Source organism: Scyliorhinus canicula, chromosome 9, assembly GCF_902713615.1.
Source record: "Scyliorhinus canicula chromosome 9, sScyCan1.1, whole genome shotgun sequence".
In the NCBI taxonomy this organism is placed as follows: Eukaryota; Metazoa; Chordata; class Chondrichthyes; order Carcharhiniformes; family Scyliorhinidae; genus Scyliorhinus; species Scyliorhinus canicula.
The window spans coordinates 21,257,141-21,272,708 of NC_052154.1; the positions used below are offsets into that span (position 1 = coordinate 21,257,141).

Sequence of the window (15,568 nt, forward strand, 5' to 3'; positions counted from 1 at the left end):
GCAGATGGGCCGAATGGCCTCTTTTGTACTTTATGACGCTATGGAATTTCTAGTCTCTGACCAGTTGCTCCAGTAGAAATATATACTGAAACTGCCCGTGAGATCTTGAAGACTCTTACAAATGTATATAGAAAAACGTAGAATGGATCCAGAACAGAAATATGTTAGCTCTTGTAAGAGCAAGTTAGTTAGTCCCACAACCCCATCCCGTGGGAACATAGGAAATCTGAACAAAGAAGACCATGTGACCCCATGGGCCATGGCTGATCAACTTTACCGCTCACTCCCTCTACCCCTTCATTGCCTGGGAGACCAAAATCTGTCTATAAGCCTTAAATATCATAGAATCATAGAACTTACAGTGCAGAAGGAGGCCATTTGGCCCATCGAGTTTGCACCAGCCCTTGGAAAGAGCACCCTACTTAAGCCCACACCTCCACCATAACCCAGTCACCCACTCAACTGTTTTTTTGGACACGAAGGGCAAATTTAGCATGACCAATCCACCTAACCTGCACATCTTTGGACTGTGGGAGGAAACCGGAGCACCCGGGGTAAACCCACGCAGACACGGGGTAGACATGCAGACTCCACGCAGACATGGGGAGAACATGCAGACTTCTCACGGACAGTGACCCAAGCCGGCAATCGAACCTGCGACCCAGGAGCTGTGAAGCAACTGTGTTAACCACTGTGCTACTGTGGCATTTCAGTCTTCATCCTGATAGGTTGTGGATCATCCAATGGTTCACAGCCCTTGAAGTAATTTCTCCTCATCTCATTCCTAATCCTGAAAATGTGCCCCGGTGTTCTCCATTCCAAAACCAGGGAAAGAGCCTCAGTGTCTACCCTGTCGAGCACCGACACAATGTGTATGTTTGAATGAAATTCCCTCTCATTCTTCTAAATGCCAGAGACTATGGGCCCAATTTTCTGATGTTTGCATCACCTATCATATTGTGAATGCTTTGTGCATTCAAATAAAGAGCCTTTCATTTTATATTTATTAATTCAGTTATTTGCCTTATCTGATGATCCACTATCACCGCTGAACTCTCTGTTCCTACCTTTTGCACTCTGCTGGTCTTTACCCAAATTGCTACACTGTTCTATTGTCTCTACTTTTCTCTTTAGATTTTGGAATCTCCCATTACTTATGTGGTTGGTTCCTACTTTGGGGGCCGTGATAACTGAATCTTTCCTTTTCGTCTCTCACTGTGACGTTTCCTTTAAATCTGTATCAGGCAAGCAATGCACCCTTTTGAACTCCTGGGCTGACATTTACCAGCTGTTCCCACCAACAGCGACTCCCTGCTGCCCCAACCCCCTCCCCCGGCGACAAAGGGTGTGGACAGTGGGGAAACCCATTGGCAATGGTGGGACTAGATCCCACTAGCAGCGAATGGTGGGCTTTCTACTCTGCCGCAAAAGACGCTGCAGGAGGTAGGAAAATCCCGTCGCTCGTCGTGGTTGTTGAGAACTGGCTTGTCCCCCCTTATGAAAATGAATGAAAATCGCTTATTGTCACGAGTAGGCTTCAAATGAAGTTACTGTGAAAAGCCCCTAGTCGCCACATTCCGGCGCCTGTTCGGGGAGGCTGTTACGGGAATCGAACCGTGCTGCTGGCTTGCCTTGGTCTGCTTTCAAAGCCAGCGATTAGCCCAGTGAGCTAAACAGCCCTGTTTATTGTACTGCATTATTGTACTGCAATTAGATCTTTAGATCTGCAATTTGTTTTCTCCAGAGGTTCTCTATTTTTTATGTAAATTTAGAGTACACAATTCATTTTTTTCCAATTAAGGGGCAATTTAGCGTGGCCAATCCACCTACCCTGCACACCTTTGGGTTGTGGGGGCGAAACCCACGCAAACATGGGGCGACTGTGCAAACTCCACAGGGACAGTGTCCCAGAGCCGGGATCGAACCTGGGACCTCGGCGCCGTGAGGTCGAGGTTCCCTTTTTAAAAGTCGAGATCGAATCTGCATCCACAATCCTTTCGGGCAGTGATTCCAGGTCGTAACCATGGCAATTTTTATTACTCTTCACAGAAAAGTTAACAGATTAAAGATATTTTATTATTCATGTGGTTTTACTCCTTGAGGGCTTCATATTTTCCAAAAATTATTTTATTTTGCTTCTCTCTTATCTCAGTTACTGAATACACCCAGGCTTCTGCCAATGCAAATACAGAGCAGGCGATTAGCAGGTCACCATTTCCCAATTGAGAAAAGCACTTTGCCAGCTGCAAAAATTCACATTTGTGAACCCTTATTGCTGGTGATTAATACACTCATGACTCGGGCTGCACGGTGGCACAGTGGTTAGCATTGTTACCGTCACGGCGCCAAGGTCCCAGGTTCGATCTCAGCTGTGGGCTACTGCCCAGGTTGGCTGTCAGAATGGCGGCAGGAGGCAAAAATGTGGCGGGAATTGGAAAACGGATTCTCTCCGTCACTTTTCCCAATTTTCGAGGCCCCTCACTGGCAGTGTGATGAGAAATCCGCTGCACGGGTGTTGCCGGGCTACCCTCCTCGGTGTGCGGGTCTGGGTGGTGTGTCGCTCATAGATGGGAAGGTGTCAGATGGGCTGGACACTCCAGGGTCTTCTGGCGCAAGGCCCCAGCTGTGGTTCCTGCCGATCCTCTTCCCAGGGGCCACTGGTCTCCTTTATGGGACAAGGGGCAGCTGGAATTAGATCCAGAAGCCCCACCATCTTCTGGTGCTGACACCCATGGATTCCCACTAGTGCCTGAACCATGCAGTTGAAACCTTGCACCATGGAGTTCATGCCCTCACCATGGAAGTCATAAACTGAACCATGGAGCAGACATAGTGACGTCACTGTACATTGGCCTCATTGCATTGGAGTGACGTCAACCGTCTCTTTGATAGAAGGCAATGGATTCACTCCTCGAGGTCACTCCCTTCCTGCTGCTCCTAACTCTACTTTTGCAGTTCCAACAGCTCTGGGATGATCCAAGATTCGAATCGGCGGTTCTGGGACACTGCCCATGTGGAGTTTTCACCAGTCTCTCCCCATGTTTGCGTGGGGTTTCGCCCCCACAACCCAAGATGTGCAGGGTAGGTGGATTGGCCACTCTAAATTGCCCCTAATTGGAAAAAAGCCTGGGCTCTAATTGGTTCAGGGCTCCAGCACCCCTGCCAGTTACAGATCCCTGAGACATCCTCCCTCTGTCTACTGTTAACCTTCAGCTGTGAGGTGCTCACCAGTGGGTGACCCAGAAGCCTGCCTACTAATTAATCTCACCGAGGTGTGAGTACCTGTGCTGGTGGAGGTTGCGGGAGAGAGCAGTGACTACTTCACATAGCTGGTCTCTGCGATTACTCAAAGCTTGCACCATGGCTGGATCTGTTGAGGGTTATTACGTTTTTGTCTGGTGCCCCCACCTCACCCTCTGCACAGGTGCGGTCCTGCTTGCCTGTCAGCTCAAAGACTCCTTCTTCAAAAGGTGTTAGGCATCTCTGCTTGGGCATGGCTCCAGCAGGCTGTGCCTGCTCCCACTGACTGTGTTTGTCCTGCAGATGGGGAGAGTGTAGGCGGGAGTCCTGCCAGGTAAGATGGTGATGAAGTCTGGGATGCCCGGGATGTGATTGGGAGTGAGCACGTGAGGAGGAGATTATCGACTGGGGGGGAGACCATGAGGGGCGGGGTGGGGTGCGCCATGACGAGAGTTGGGAATCCATGAGGGTGGCTGGGAGAGAGTTCTTGTGGAATGAGCCTCTTGTGGAATGAGCTGGCACTCACCATTACGGCCAGTGCCTCCCAGATGGGGGTCATGACCTTGCCTGATGGGACGTCTGCGGGAACACGCGTGTAGGATGTCACCATCCAGGGGTTTGGTGAGGGCTCGCTCCAAAAATCTTGATGCTGTCTTTCTGGCATGATGTGGAGATGCCGGCGTTGGACTGGGGTGAGCACAGTAAGAATTCTTACAACACCAGGTTAAAGTCCAACAGGTTTGTTTCAAACACGAGCTTTCGGAGCACGGCTCCTTCTTCAGGTGAATGGAAAGGCTTGTTCCAGAAATGTTTATATAGACACATTATCAGCGAGGATGGACATCTTGCCAAGGTCATCCCCACACCCCCACTACTGGCCTTCAAACAACCGCGCAACCTCAAACAAACCATTGTTTGCAGCAAATTACCCAGCCTTCAGAACAGCAACCACAACACCACAAAACCCTGCCAGGGTAATCTCTGCAAGACATGCCAGATCATCGACATGGACACCACCACTACACGTGGAAACACCACCCACCAGGTACGCGGCGCATACTCGTGCGACTCGACCAATGTAGTCTACCTCATACGCTGCAGGAAAGGATGTCCCGAAGCGTGGTACATTGGCGAGACCATGCAGACACTGCGACAACGAATAAACGGGCATCGTGCGACTATCAACAGGCAGGACTGTTCCCTTCCAGTTGGGGAACACTTCAGCAGTCAAGGACATTCAGCCTCTGATCTCCGGGTCAGCATTCTACAAGGAGGCCTTCAGGAGACGCGACAACGCAAAATTGCTGAGCAAAAACTTATAGCTAAGTTCCGCACGCATGAATGCGGACTCAACCGGGATCTGGGATTCATGTCGCATTACATTCGGCCCCCACCAACAAGCCTGGACTTGCAGAGGCCTACCGACTGAACTGGCTTGGGACAATTCACACCTCTTTAACCTGGAGTTACCTCTCTCTCTGCATCTTTGATGATTTGATTGCCTGCAGGTGCTCGCATTCCGGGGCATCTCTGACTGTGTCTATATAAACATTTCTGGAACAAGCCTTTCCATTCACCTGAAGAAGGAGCCGTGCTCCGAAAGCTCGTGTTTGAAACAAACCTGTTGGACTTTAACCTGGTGTTGTAAGACTTCTTACTGTCTTTCTGGCAGCCATCCCCTGACTGGACTTGGAACACGTGGTGGGGAGGCTCTTAAAAGAAACGGCCCACTGATTACAGAGGTAACATTTTCCCGAATCAAAGGCAAGCTGTCATGACCGTGCCGTGAGTCACGTTGGGGGGGGGGGGGGGGGGGGGGGGGGGGGGGGGGGGGGGGGGGGGGGGGGGGGGGGGGGGGGTGGGTGGTGGTGGTGGGGGTGAGAAACATTTTGTTAATTAGGCTCAATGTTCATTGAGTTTTCCCACCGTCGGCAAGATTCTTAACCGGTTTTCTCACCAGAACCAACACTTGAAAAAAATATGGCATGGTTTCCACCCGACGTTCAAAAACAACCCATCACCTAATAAATACTCACCTAAGAATGTGGTGTGTTGTAGAAATGGAAGCTTTTTTTTTCTTTTCCGAGCAACAGAAAATAACATTTTTATTCTTCTCCTAATATTTTTTCCAGGGGATAGCAAATGTTTTTTGTTTACTCTTCGGCCACAACTTGGGATCTACAATTGTACAAGTTACAATGACCACTATATGTATCTAAATCACGGCCAACAGACAATGCCAAATGGACTTGTGAGTATGGAACCATTCTAACTTCACTGTGGAACTGATGAAGTGATGTGTGAGCGTAGAGCTTTGTGTAATTTGAGTTCCGTGTATTGTTGAAGTCTGTTCTCCGTTATAACCTGATGTGTGATCACTGGCTTGTAAACTCCTAGGGTGCGATTTACCAGCCGTGTTGCGCCCGGCGCGGATCCGTGTGCACAGGTTAGATCGCGGCAGTGGCTGAAATCGGTATTCACGGCCGGGCGCCAATCGTTGTCATGGATCCAGCCCGCCATGGATCCAGCCCAGTTATCATCCAATGAGTGCAATCGCCACCTCATTAACGGGATTGCCACCCTATCGCCTCCCGGGATCTAACAGGCTCCCCAGCGGGAGGTCATGCAGGTGTCATTTAGCGCACCTATTTAAAAACAGCTGCTGAAGGGATTGGAGGAGATGAGCAGCCATTTTCGAAATCGGGAATGTAGCCGGAGTGCTCGGTTGGGTGAACCACCCACTGACACCCCCCCCCCCCCCCCCCCCCCCCCCCACAAACGAGTCGGCGGCTGGAACCTCACACCCACCCCTGCATAATACCGCACCTCATAACCACCCATGCCCAGCAACAGTGCCAACACATTTCAACTGCCATAGACCCGATTACGATGCCCTCTCTTTGTCCCTGGAAGAGAACTTCGCACATAATAGGTGGGAAAGGGCCCAGATGGGGGCGGTGGGGTGCGGGCATCAGAATCCTCACCACTTGTAAGGGATTGGCCCTGGAGATCGAGGGGCTGGCAGAGGACAGAGCGGTCACCAACATCGAGCTTGGCCTGCGCTGCAGACGTGAGGATCCACCGGCCCCCACCCAGGTCACCTGTCCCAAATTGAGTTTTACATGCCAGACAAAATGACCCTTCCCTCTCGCTGATCACATGTCCATTCTCCTGCAGGATCTCAATCTGATGGTGCCAGCCCATCCCGGGAGCCTCCACCTTCGTCTTCCAGGAGAACTCCAACGTGCCACCATTGAGGCATCACAGCTGTCATCCTCGCCTTCCACCAGCGCAGAGCCACACACCTTATCCCAGTGCTGATGCAGACGGTAGGGTACAGCCATGAGGTGATGTCAGTGACACTCCACTGGGCCCATAGCCGATTGGAGGAGCCTCAAAGGCTACGGATGCAGGAGGTGGCTCCAGCAATGCGTGACACTGAGGCCAACACTGCCAGAGTGATGACCGCAGTGGAAAGCCTGGAGCACGACATCAGCACCATGAGTGGTGGTGGCCATGGCTGAGTGCCCCATGGAATGTGCCAGTTGCTGAGGGGGCGTGCCCAGATTATTGTGGACCTTGCCGAGATGCTGCGGTCCATGACCCAGTTTCGGGTGAGTATTGCCAAAGGTGCTCCAGAGGGACAGTGTCCCAGATGCAGGTGGACATTGGCGAGATACGGCAGAGCATGGACCGGTCACAGAGGGACATCGCCGAGGGCATCGACGCCATGGTGCAGGCAATGGGTAGCTGCCAGGGCTGGCAGAGCCAAATGACGCAGGGGTCTCTGGAGCTCATTCCAGCCGCTTCTCCATCCCATGGTGACCCACATGGCTCTATGGGCACCAACTGGGAGGAAGAAGCGCCGGAGGTTGACCCAGAACATCCCTAAGGAAGAAGACGGTCTCCAGCTTACCCGAGTCCCACCCCCTCCTGACAATGGCATGTCTAGGGGACAAAGGGCGGGACATGGTGGCACGGCGAGGTATGTGCCACCGGCAAGGTGGCCGGGCCACGCACGCCCCAGGGCCCCCAGAGAATGTCCACCAGGGATATCAAAGGCCATGGGCAGGGGGCTGCTTCCACCTCTGATGTGCATCCTGGAGGCACACCTAGAGCAGCGGCATAGCACAGAGAGCTAAGCAGTTTGTGGATCACTGTGGGGCACTGGAGGTGGGAGAGGGGGCGGCACCATCGGTATCTAGGGACATTTAGGGTAACGATTGTTCACCATTAAAACACGTTACACCCAAGACATGTTAAGCCTCTGTCATGTTATTCCACACTGCAGGCCAGCTTCAGCCCCCCTGGGCGCAGTGGTCCTAGATCTGGCCCCCACCACCACCCACACCCTGAGGCATACTACATGCAGGTGATGGGTGTGAGCGTGCTGTCAGTAGGCAAACGGGAGTCAGACTATGGCATTGATGGAGGCGCACCAGAGCTCTGCTCAAATCATCACCCTCCCGTCTTGACATTGAGCAGCTGAGAATGCTGGCATCGACCCATCACCCTGGAGTAATGTTACATGGAACCTGGGAGCGATGTGGGTGGGGGGTGATGAGGGGTGGGTGGGAATGGTTGAGGGGGTAAGATCGGGGGTGGCGGGAAGAGATGAAGCCACATCCTATGAGAAGCGGGCGAGCCGGGTATGCAGGACCCTTGCCGCTGCCTGCCCTCCATTCTCTGGCTGCTTCCATGGGTCCTCCCCAACCTCGCCCTCCAGCCTCTCCTGCTTCAGCGGCTCCTCGCCCTCCTCCTCCGATGAGGCAGCATGTTCCTCCATCTCCAGCACATTGCCCCGCTGCTGTGCCAGGTTGTGGAGGACACGCAGACCACCACAGGGCAGGGCACCACCAGAGCGACCGAGTTATCAGAGCCGCATTTTCAGCAGTCCATGCACTGCTCAGTCCGGGTGCCCACAGGGGCTTCATTATATCAGCTCTCCACATCGATCCCCGGCCTCTGTCCTGACTTCATTAGCCGGGACCTCAGCCGGGTACCCCTTATCCCCCAAGAGCCAACCGGTCACCTTGGGATGTCCCTTGAAGACATTGGGGATCTTCGACTGCCCCAGGATGTCGCTGTTGTGCACACTCCCGGGAAGTGTGCATACACGTGCATGATCTTAAGATGGTGGTCGCATACAAGTTGAGCATTCGGGGAGTGGAACGCTTCCTGTTGATGAATGGCACTCTCGGACCACCCGGTATGGCCTGCCAACCATTACTCCCTGAACCTGGGGCACTCCTGTTGCCTGGGCATCTTGATGGGTTTAGTCCAGGTCAAAGTTTATATAGTCAGATGTCCGGACAGAAAAGGCATCCGTGACTTCACGGATGCATTTGTGGGCTGTAGGTTGAGAGGTGCCACACAAGTCACCGCTCAACCTCAGGAATGAAACCGAGGCATAAAGTTTCAGGGCTGCGTTGATCTTGACGGCCACCGGGAGTGGCTATCCTCTTCTTCCTCCATGTGGTGCCAGGTCCACAAGGAACCTCTTGTGGCACATGCTGTCCGACATCGCCTCAAACAACGTGCGACGCCTGTCCACTTTGGGCCATTGCGGCCTCCTCCTCTGGCCCGATGGGCGGCCGGGCGCTCAGGGTGTGGGTAGCTGCCTTCTCCAGCGTCTGGTCTGGCACCACCACCATGAGGGCAACTAGGTAATCATAAACAATCATAGAATTTACAGTGCAGAAGGAGGCCATTCGGTCCATCGAGTCTGCATCGGCCCTTGGAAAGAGCATCCTGCCTAAGCCCATACCTCCACCCTATCCCCGTAACCCTACCTAACCTTTTTGGACACTAAGGGCAATTGCGCATGGCCAATCCACCTAACCTGCACATCTTTAGATTGTGGGAGGAAACCGGAGCACCCGGAGGAAACCCACGCAAACACAGGGAAAACATGCAGACTCCGTACCGACAGTGACCCAAGCCAGGAATCAAATCTGGGATCCTGGAGCTGTGAAGGAACTGTGCTAACCACTGTGCTACCTTCTGCAGCGGGGTCCACAATATCATCCATAATGTGATGCCTGGAAGGAATTGGACAGAGTGAGAGACCGGCAATTGGTTATGGCTTCCAATCCAGGACACCCGAATCCCTAAGCCTCCCCCACTCTTACGTTTCTGCCTTCTCTCACAGTGCCATCCAACGTGCGGGTTGTGCTGGGGGTTCCTCTCACTGCAAACGTACCAGACCCCAGAGCCCCGCCAGGATCATTACTTGTACCAGGTGGAGGTTCCCTCCTGATTCACAGACCCACACTCTGGTCGTGGGGATATCCCCAGTGCTGAGGCCCAGCTCTTGGATGTTGGATTTTGGATCCGCAGGCGCTGAGCCCCTAACCCCCCAGCCCAGGGGCGACCCCCCCCCCCTCCCAATGGCGGCTGACCCCAGTGCCCCCAGGCTGATTGCCCAGTTTCAAAGTTGGCTACTGACCTCCTCCAATCCCAACTGCAGCCATTGTGCTTGCTTCACGTTTTTTTAATAGGTGTGTGAAAGGGCCCCTGCGTGACCGCTTGCTGGGGATCTGGTTACATCACGGGAGGCTGTCGACAGGGGGGTCCGTCCCTAAAAGATATGAAGATTGGCCTTAATTGGTGATTATTGCTCTCGCCACGCCTAGGGAGGATCTAGATCTCACGAACAGGAACGGGCTGGTTAGATCGGAAACTGATCGGCACCTGGCGTAGATCCCGATTTTGGCCCCTCCTGCGATCTAACTGTTCGGATCTACGCTGGGCGCAACGTAGCCATTAGATCACACCCTGTATAAATGTAAGTCTTTCTTTTATTTCCAGCCATCTAATTAACAGAACAACAATAATACTTCCTATCTTAAACACGGGCTTCTGTTTCTGACAGCCATCCCATCTAAGCCACGCTAGTGGCACGTTTTCTGCATATGATGTACAGATTAGAGTGGTATTCCCAGTTTCCAAGTATTTTCAAAACTGAGATTGGTAGATTCTTGGAAATTAAAGGAATCCAGGAATATAGAGACCGGTCAGGAAAGTGCATGGAGCCAAGATTGAAGATCAGCTAACTTTATTGAATGGCGGAGCAGGTGTCAGAGGCTCTTTGGTTTCCTTTCTTCTTCTATTACAAAAGTACGTCAACACCAAAACAAAATATCCCATTTCACCTTTCATACAGTGTAGCACCACGTGGGTGCATAAATATAGGGGATCAATGGCCTCTGGTTTTGAAAAGGCGGTTGAAAACCTACCATCTTTACCATTAACCACTTGTATCTGGGAATCGGGGAACATTGGAAAAATGAAGTTTGGTAAACGCTACATTTTTTGTCTATCGCATAGAGAAAAATCATGTGAATTCACAGCCCACAGCCATTATTCAACTAATGCAACTTACACCTCCGCAACAGAGAGGGCAGCAGAAAGGGCACTTTTCCTATGTTCTTTTAAATGAGCAAAAGACAAAGCTGGAGATGTTGGAAATCATTAACAAGAACAAAGTATGTTCAAGGCACCTGATGTGGAAGAAACAAATGGTGTTTCAGATGTGAACACTATCGTGACAGAAGGCCCATTCCCGTGATGTTGTCTGATCTTTAACGTCCAATATGTTGACAGGCCTGCTGAGGGTGTCCGCTATTTTCTGTTTTCGATATAGTTTATTACACAAAGCTGTTCCCTGCACTTTTGGAATTTCCCAACTGGGAGTCAATGTTACCAACAGGCAAAACTGATAGACTCAAAAGCTTGCAGTCCCGATCCAAAAATGTGAGCTTACAATTTAAGCTGACACTTCATTGCTGCACTGTCAGAGGTGATGGATGTAAAATATCCCATGGCACTATTTTAGGAAGAGCAGGGGAGATCTTTGACTGCAAGCGACATCTAATTTCTGGTTGTGGGAGCCTACAATGTGAAAATTGATTGCCACATTTCCTGCATTACAACAAATAGTTCAAAATGAATTAATTGGCTGTAAAGTGGTTTAAGATATCCTGAAATCATGAAAAATGCTATATAAATAAATGTCATCCTTGTTTTCTTAACTTCACAATCTAAACTGATACTATTGTGCAATGTTACTTTATTGGGAGTCTTTCAACTGTGCCATGGACAATGTTCCTTGCTGAGCAAACATCAAAAACTGATTAGTTAGTTACGTTTGGCACACTATTCATTTGTATTTGCCCATGATGTGGAGAAGTGCCGGGTTGGACTGGGGTGAGCACAATAAGAAGTCTTACAACACCAGAATTCACCTGGGGAAGGAGCAGTGCTCCAAAAGCTAGTGTTTGAAACAAACCTGTTGGACTTTAACCTGGTGTTGTAAGACTTCTTACTTTGTATTTGGAGTCATTTGGAATGTTTGAGCAATGAGACGAAGTTGCTATACAATGCAATCTTCCAAAGTCAAACCTTTGTTGAACATAATTCCAATAAAGGCAAACGGTATGAGAGTTAAAAAAACAAATGAAGTTATCTCCTAATTGGCTGTGGGCTGTCTTTTTTTGATGAACAACTAATTTGAAGCAATGCATTATAAATATTGTGTGAAAGCAAGTGACATTAAATATTAAATTTGTAGTGGGGATAATGATTACAAAATTGACGTTCTTTTGCAATGTTTACACAGGGCATGGGAGGACAGCTTCATTATTTTGGATTGTGGGTTGATGGTGATTATGGAGGAGGGCACAGCAAAGCAAAGCCACGGTGTACAACATACAACAGCCCTCAGTTATCGGCGCAGGAACATTTTGTGATTGACACAATGGAGCTGTGGAGAGTAGGAAACCCTCCTGAAGATCCACTGGTAGGTTATAGCTCGCCTTTGGAAAAAAACATCCGTACAGGGGCAGCACGGTAGCATTGTGGATAGCACAATCGCTTCACAGCTCCAAGGTCCCAGGTTCGATTTCTGGCTTGGGTCACTGTCTGTGCGGAGTCTGCACATCCTCCCCGTGTGTGCGTGGGTTTCCTCCGGGTGCTCCGGTTTCCTCCCACAGTCTAACGATGTGCAGGTTAGGTGGATTGGCCATGATAAATTTCCCTTAGTGTCCAAAATTGCCCTTAGTGTTGGGTGGGGTTACTGGGTTATGGGGATAGGGTGAAGGTGTGGGCTTGGGTAGGGTGCTCTTTCCAAGAGCCGGGGCAGGCTCGATGGGCCGAATGGCCTCCTTCTGCACTGTAAATTCTATGATATTAAAGACTGATGCCCAGTTTGAATTATTGTTGACGCCGTCACAATTGAAGTTTTTAAAAGAGATGAACTCCACTCGAAAGCCCGAAGATCAGCTTATGCCAGTCAAGTGGTGTTCGAGTGGACATAATTCAGTTAATTTATTACATTATATTTCAGCAAATGCTCAGTCAAAACGTGCGAAAGCAAAATAGCAAACTTGTCATCTCCTCGACAGGAATTTCTGTTCTTGCCTCACCCCACTTTACCGGATTAAAAAGGTGTGGCTAGAGATGTCCCGTCAGCTGTAAAATTTGTTCCTCTCTATTTTCTTTGTTCCCAAGAGCATTTAAAGGTTTCAGCAGCAAGAATTAAAATGTGGGCAGACAAATATGCCAAGTCCAGGACATTCCAAGCTGGAGATGAGGGACTGGCAATTGTTGCCTTTGCACGGTGGTCCTCTGAAAGTGAAATACAGTGGTCCCTATAAGATAGCAAGAAGGGTGAGTAAGGCGGCTTACCTGATCGCTACTCGAAGGAAAGAAGATAGGAAGGAGCCGATGTGTCAGGTGGTAGATGTGGAAAGGAAGGATGAATGGATGTGTGTTTTGTGGTTGGTGTCACATCCCTTGTGCAAAGACGTTTCATCTCCTTTAAGGGGGAGGTATGTAGGAGTTCTTCCTATTCCGTCTGCTCCCATTTCTTTTACTTTATTTTTATTATTTTGGTCAATGGATCAATAATTGGGATGCGCCTTTTAAGCGGTGGGAAGGAAGTAGAAGTTATTTGCCAGGATACTGTATTCTCGGGCTTTATGTTTGGGAGAAGGAGCTGCCAGACTCTTTTGACACAAAGCAGATGGGGGGAACCAGTTTTGGGGGGAACTCATTTGATTAACTAGCAACCAATGGGTTGACCTGGGACAGTGTTCTGCCTGACGACATTCAATAATTGGTTCCTGAGAGAACCTTCTAGAGGTGATTAGACCTCAGAAGTGAAATTAGTTGTTATCTCTCCCTGCTGCATGTAGGTGGAAGCTGAAGGTCTTTGGAGTGTATCAAAACCAGCAGCTTGTTGCTCTTCAGGGCCTGAAGTAAAATAATTCGTGGTGAAATGCTTATGGGCTATGTCATGGATGGATGGTGTGCGACTTCCAACCAGCAGGTGGTGGTACAGACACACCATGTGGTCTCTAGACTAAGGTCATGTGACCTGTGACTCCGCTGGAGGGGAGACGCATCCGGCCATCTTCGGAAGAGGATTGAGAGGGTAATAAGACATACAAGTGCTGGGTGAAAGTTCCACAGGAATAGTTAGCAGACCCCATGATAACGCACTCTGTATCAGATTGCTATCTTCACGAGACTCCATAAAAGATTCTGGTTTGGACAAGTCGCCGTGTTTGGTGGATTCCTTTGTAAGGTACAAAGGACATAAACACAATACAACTGATCCATTGTTTTAAAAACAATGTGCCCAGCACATCCTTTGCTGTCAACCTGAAATAATGCAGAGTCTGCAGGGAAGGTGGACAACCTTGAGAGGATTATATAAAGCCTGGAAGAAATAAAATACCAAACCAGAAGCCAATGATCCATATCTTTTTTAAAATCAATATTTTGTTCCCCTTTCCCCCTTATGTGGTGGTGCATAAATGTTTAAAGCGTGGGGCAAGTTAGAGAGCGGGCGAGAAATAATAATCTTTATTATTGTCACAAGTACGCTTAACATTAACACTTCAATAAAGTTACTGTGAAAATCCCCCAGTCGCCACACTTTGACGCCTGTTCGGGTACACAGGGAGAATTCAGAACTATTTAATACCTAATAGAGTGGTGGGAAATAGCGGGAGAGTTGTAGGAAAGGGGTAGTAGATAGCCAGCTGCATTTTCTGTTGGTCTAATTAAAGTGACTGTTCAAAATACAAGGTTCCCTGTGTCTGCATGGGTTTCCTTTGGGTGCTCCAGTTCCTTCCTGCACTCTAAAGATGTGCGGGTTAGCTTGATTGGCCACTCTCTAAATTACCCTTGTGTCATAGGTTGGGTGGGGTTATGGGGATCGGGCGGGGGATTTTGTTTTAAAATCCAAATTCAACTAACAACCCAATTTGCTTCATCAACGATCAACACTGCCGACCAGAGGTAAGGTGGCTCTCGATTACAGTTATTGAATTGAGGTCCTACAGTGTTGTGCTTTTCATTTCTAGTCTAAGCCCAAGAGCGTACTCGATTCTGAACCTGAAGCACAGGCCTTGCTGCACATGATTGGAAAAACACGCATGAGTGACGGACTGCGAGATCCAAGTGAAGAAGGGGAAGAATGAAGTGCCTTACAAATGTGAAAGCACAGAATAAAGCCTTTATATGTGAACCTTACTCCTTACAAAGAGGACACAATTGAATTGTTCAAGTTCTCTGGTATTGACTTTTAGTTAATCAGCAAATGAAGTCGGAATTTCTGTTCTTCCATATGGAATACTAAATAAGCACATCCATCACGATAAAAGATTTGCTGCACATAAAGTGGAGGGTGTGTGCACCTTTTTAACTGATTCCTGGGCTGTTTTCCACTTTTTGGGTGGGGATTATAAACTATTATAAAGCTAATTACTCAAACACTTAATTCCACATCAGTGTTCATTAGAGAAACAAAAAATGAGTAAGATTCGCCTTTTGTGAGAAGGAAGGGGGTTTTACTGTAGTTGATGTATCCAGCTCTGCACCTTTCCATAACCAAGTGTTGAACAGTTGGTTTAGGTTTTTTACGAATGAATTAGGTTATCTGCACTGCAAAGATCCCAGTGCTGTTTCATTTCTGTGGACAGTCCATACCAAAGTTGGGAGGTGTGAAGGAAATGAGTACCTTGGAATGGAAATGGAACAATAGAACAGAAAGTTCAGATCTTCAGAATCCACAGTATTTTTCTGTTTGAAAGTGGTTTAGATTACTTTTTTTCTAAACATAGTCCAGATCTTCACATAGATTTCGATGGTGGCAATTTTTTATCACTCTAATATATGCTGCATTAGTTTTTGATGTTAATACTGCTGCAGAATGATTGTATTTTTCGATGTATATAATTTTTCCTATGATAGTCAATTTGTTCAAGTAAAATTGTTGTGCTTCCCTTCAAATTTCTTAATAAAGTTCTGTGTTTAAAGA

The 15,568-nt window shown here is 49.0% G+C and overlaps 1 protein-coding gene across 1 annotated transcript in view; it reads left to right on the top strand.

Annotated features, from left to right (window-relative positions):
• Nucleotides 1-15,568, top strand: part of meak7 (MTOR associated protein, eak-7 homolog) — a 55,322-nt gene extending 39,754 nt beyond the window's left edge. The window contains exons 6-8 of the mRNA XM_038808438.1: nucleotides 5,282-5,491; nucleotides 11,861-12,040; nucleotides 14,613-15,568. Coding sequence (XP_038664366.1) covers nucleotides 5,282-5,491; nucleotides 11,861-12,040; nucleotides 14,613-14,729 — 507 coding nt within the window. The 3' untranslated portion in view covers nucleotides 14,730-15,568. The remainder of the gene's footprint in view (nucleotides 1-5,281; nucleotides 5,492-11,860; nucleotides 12,041-14,612) is intronic.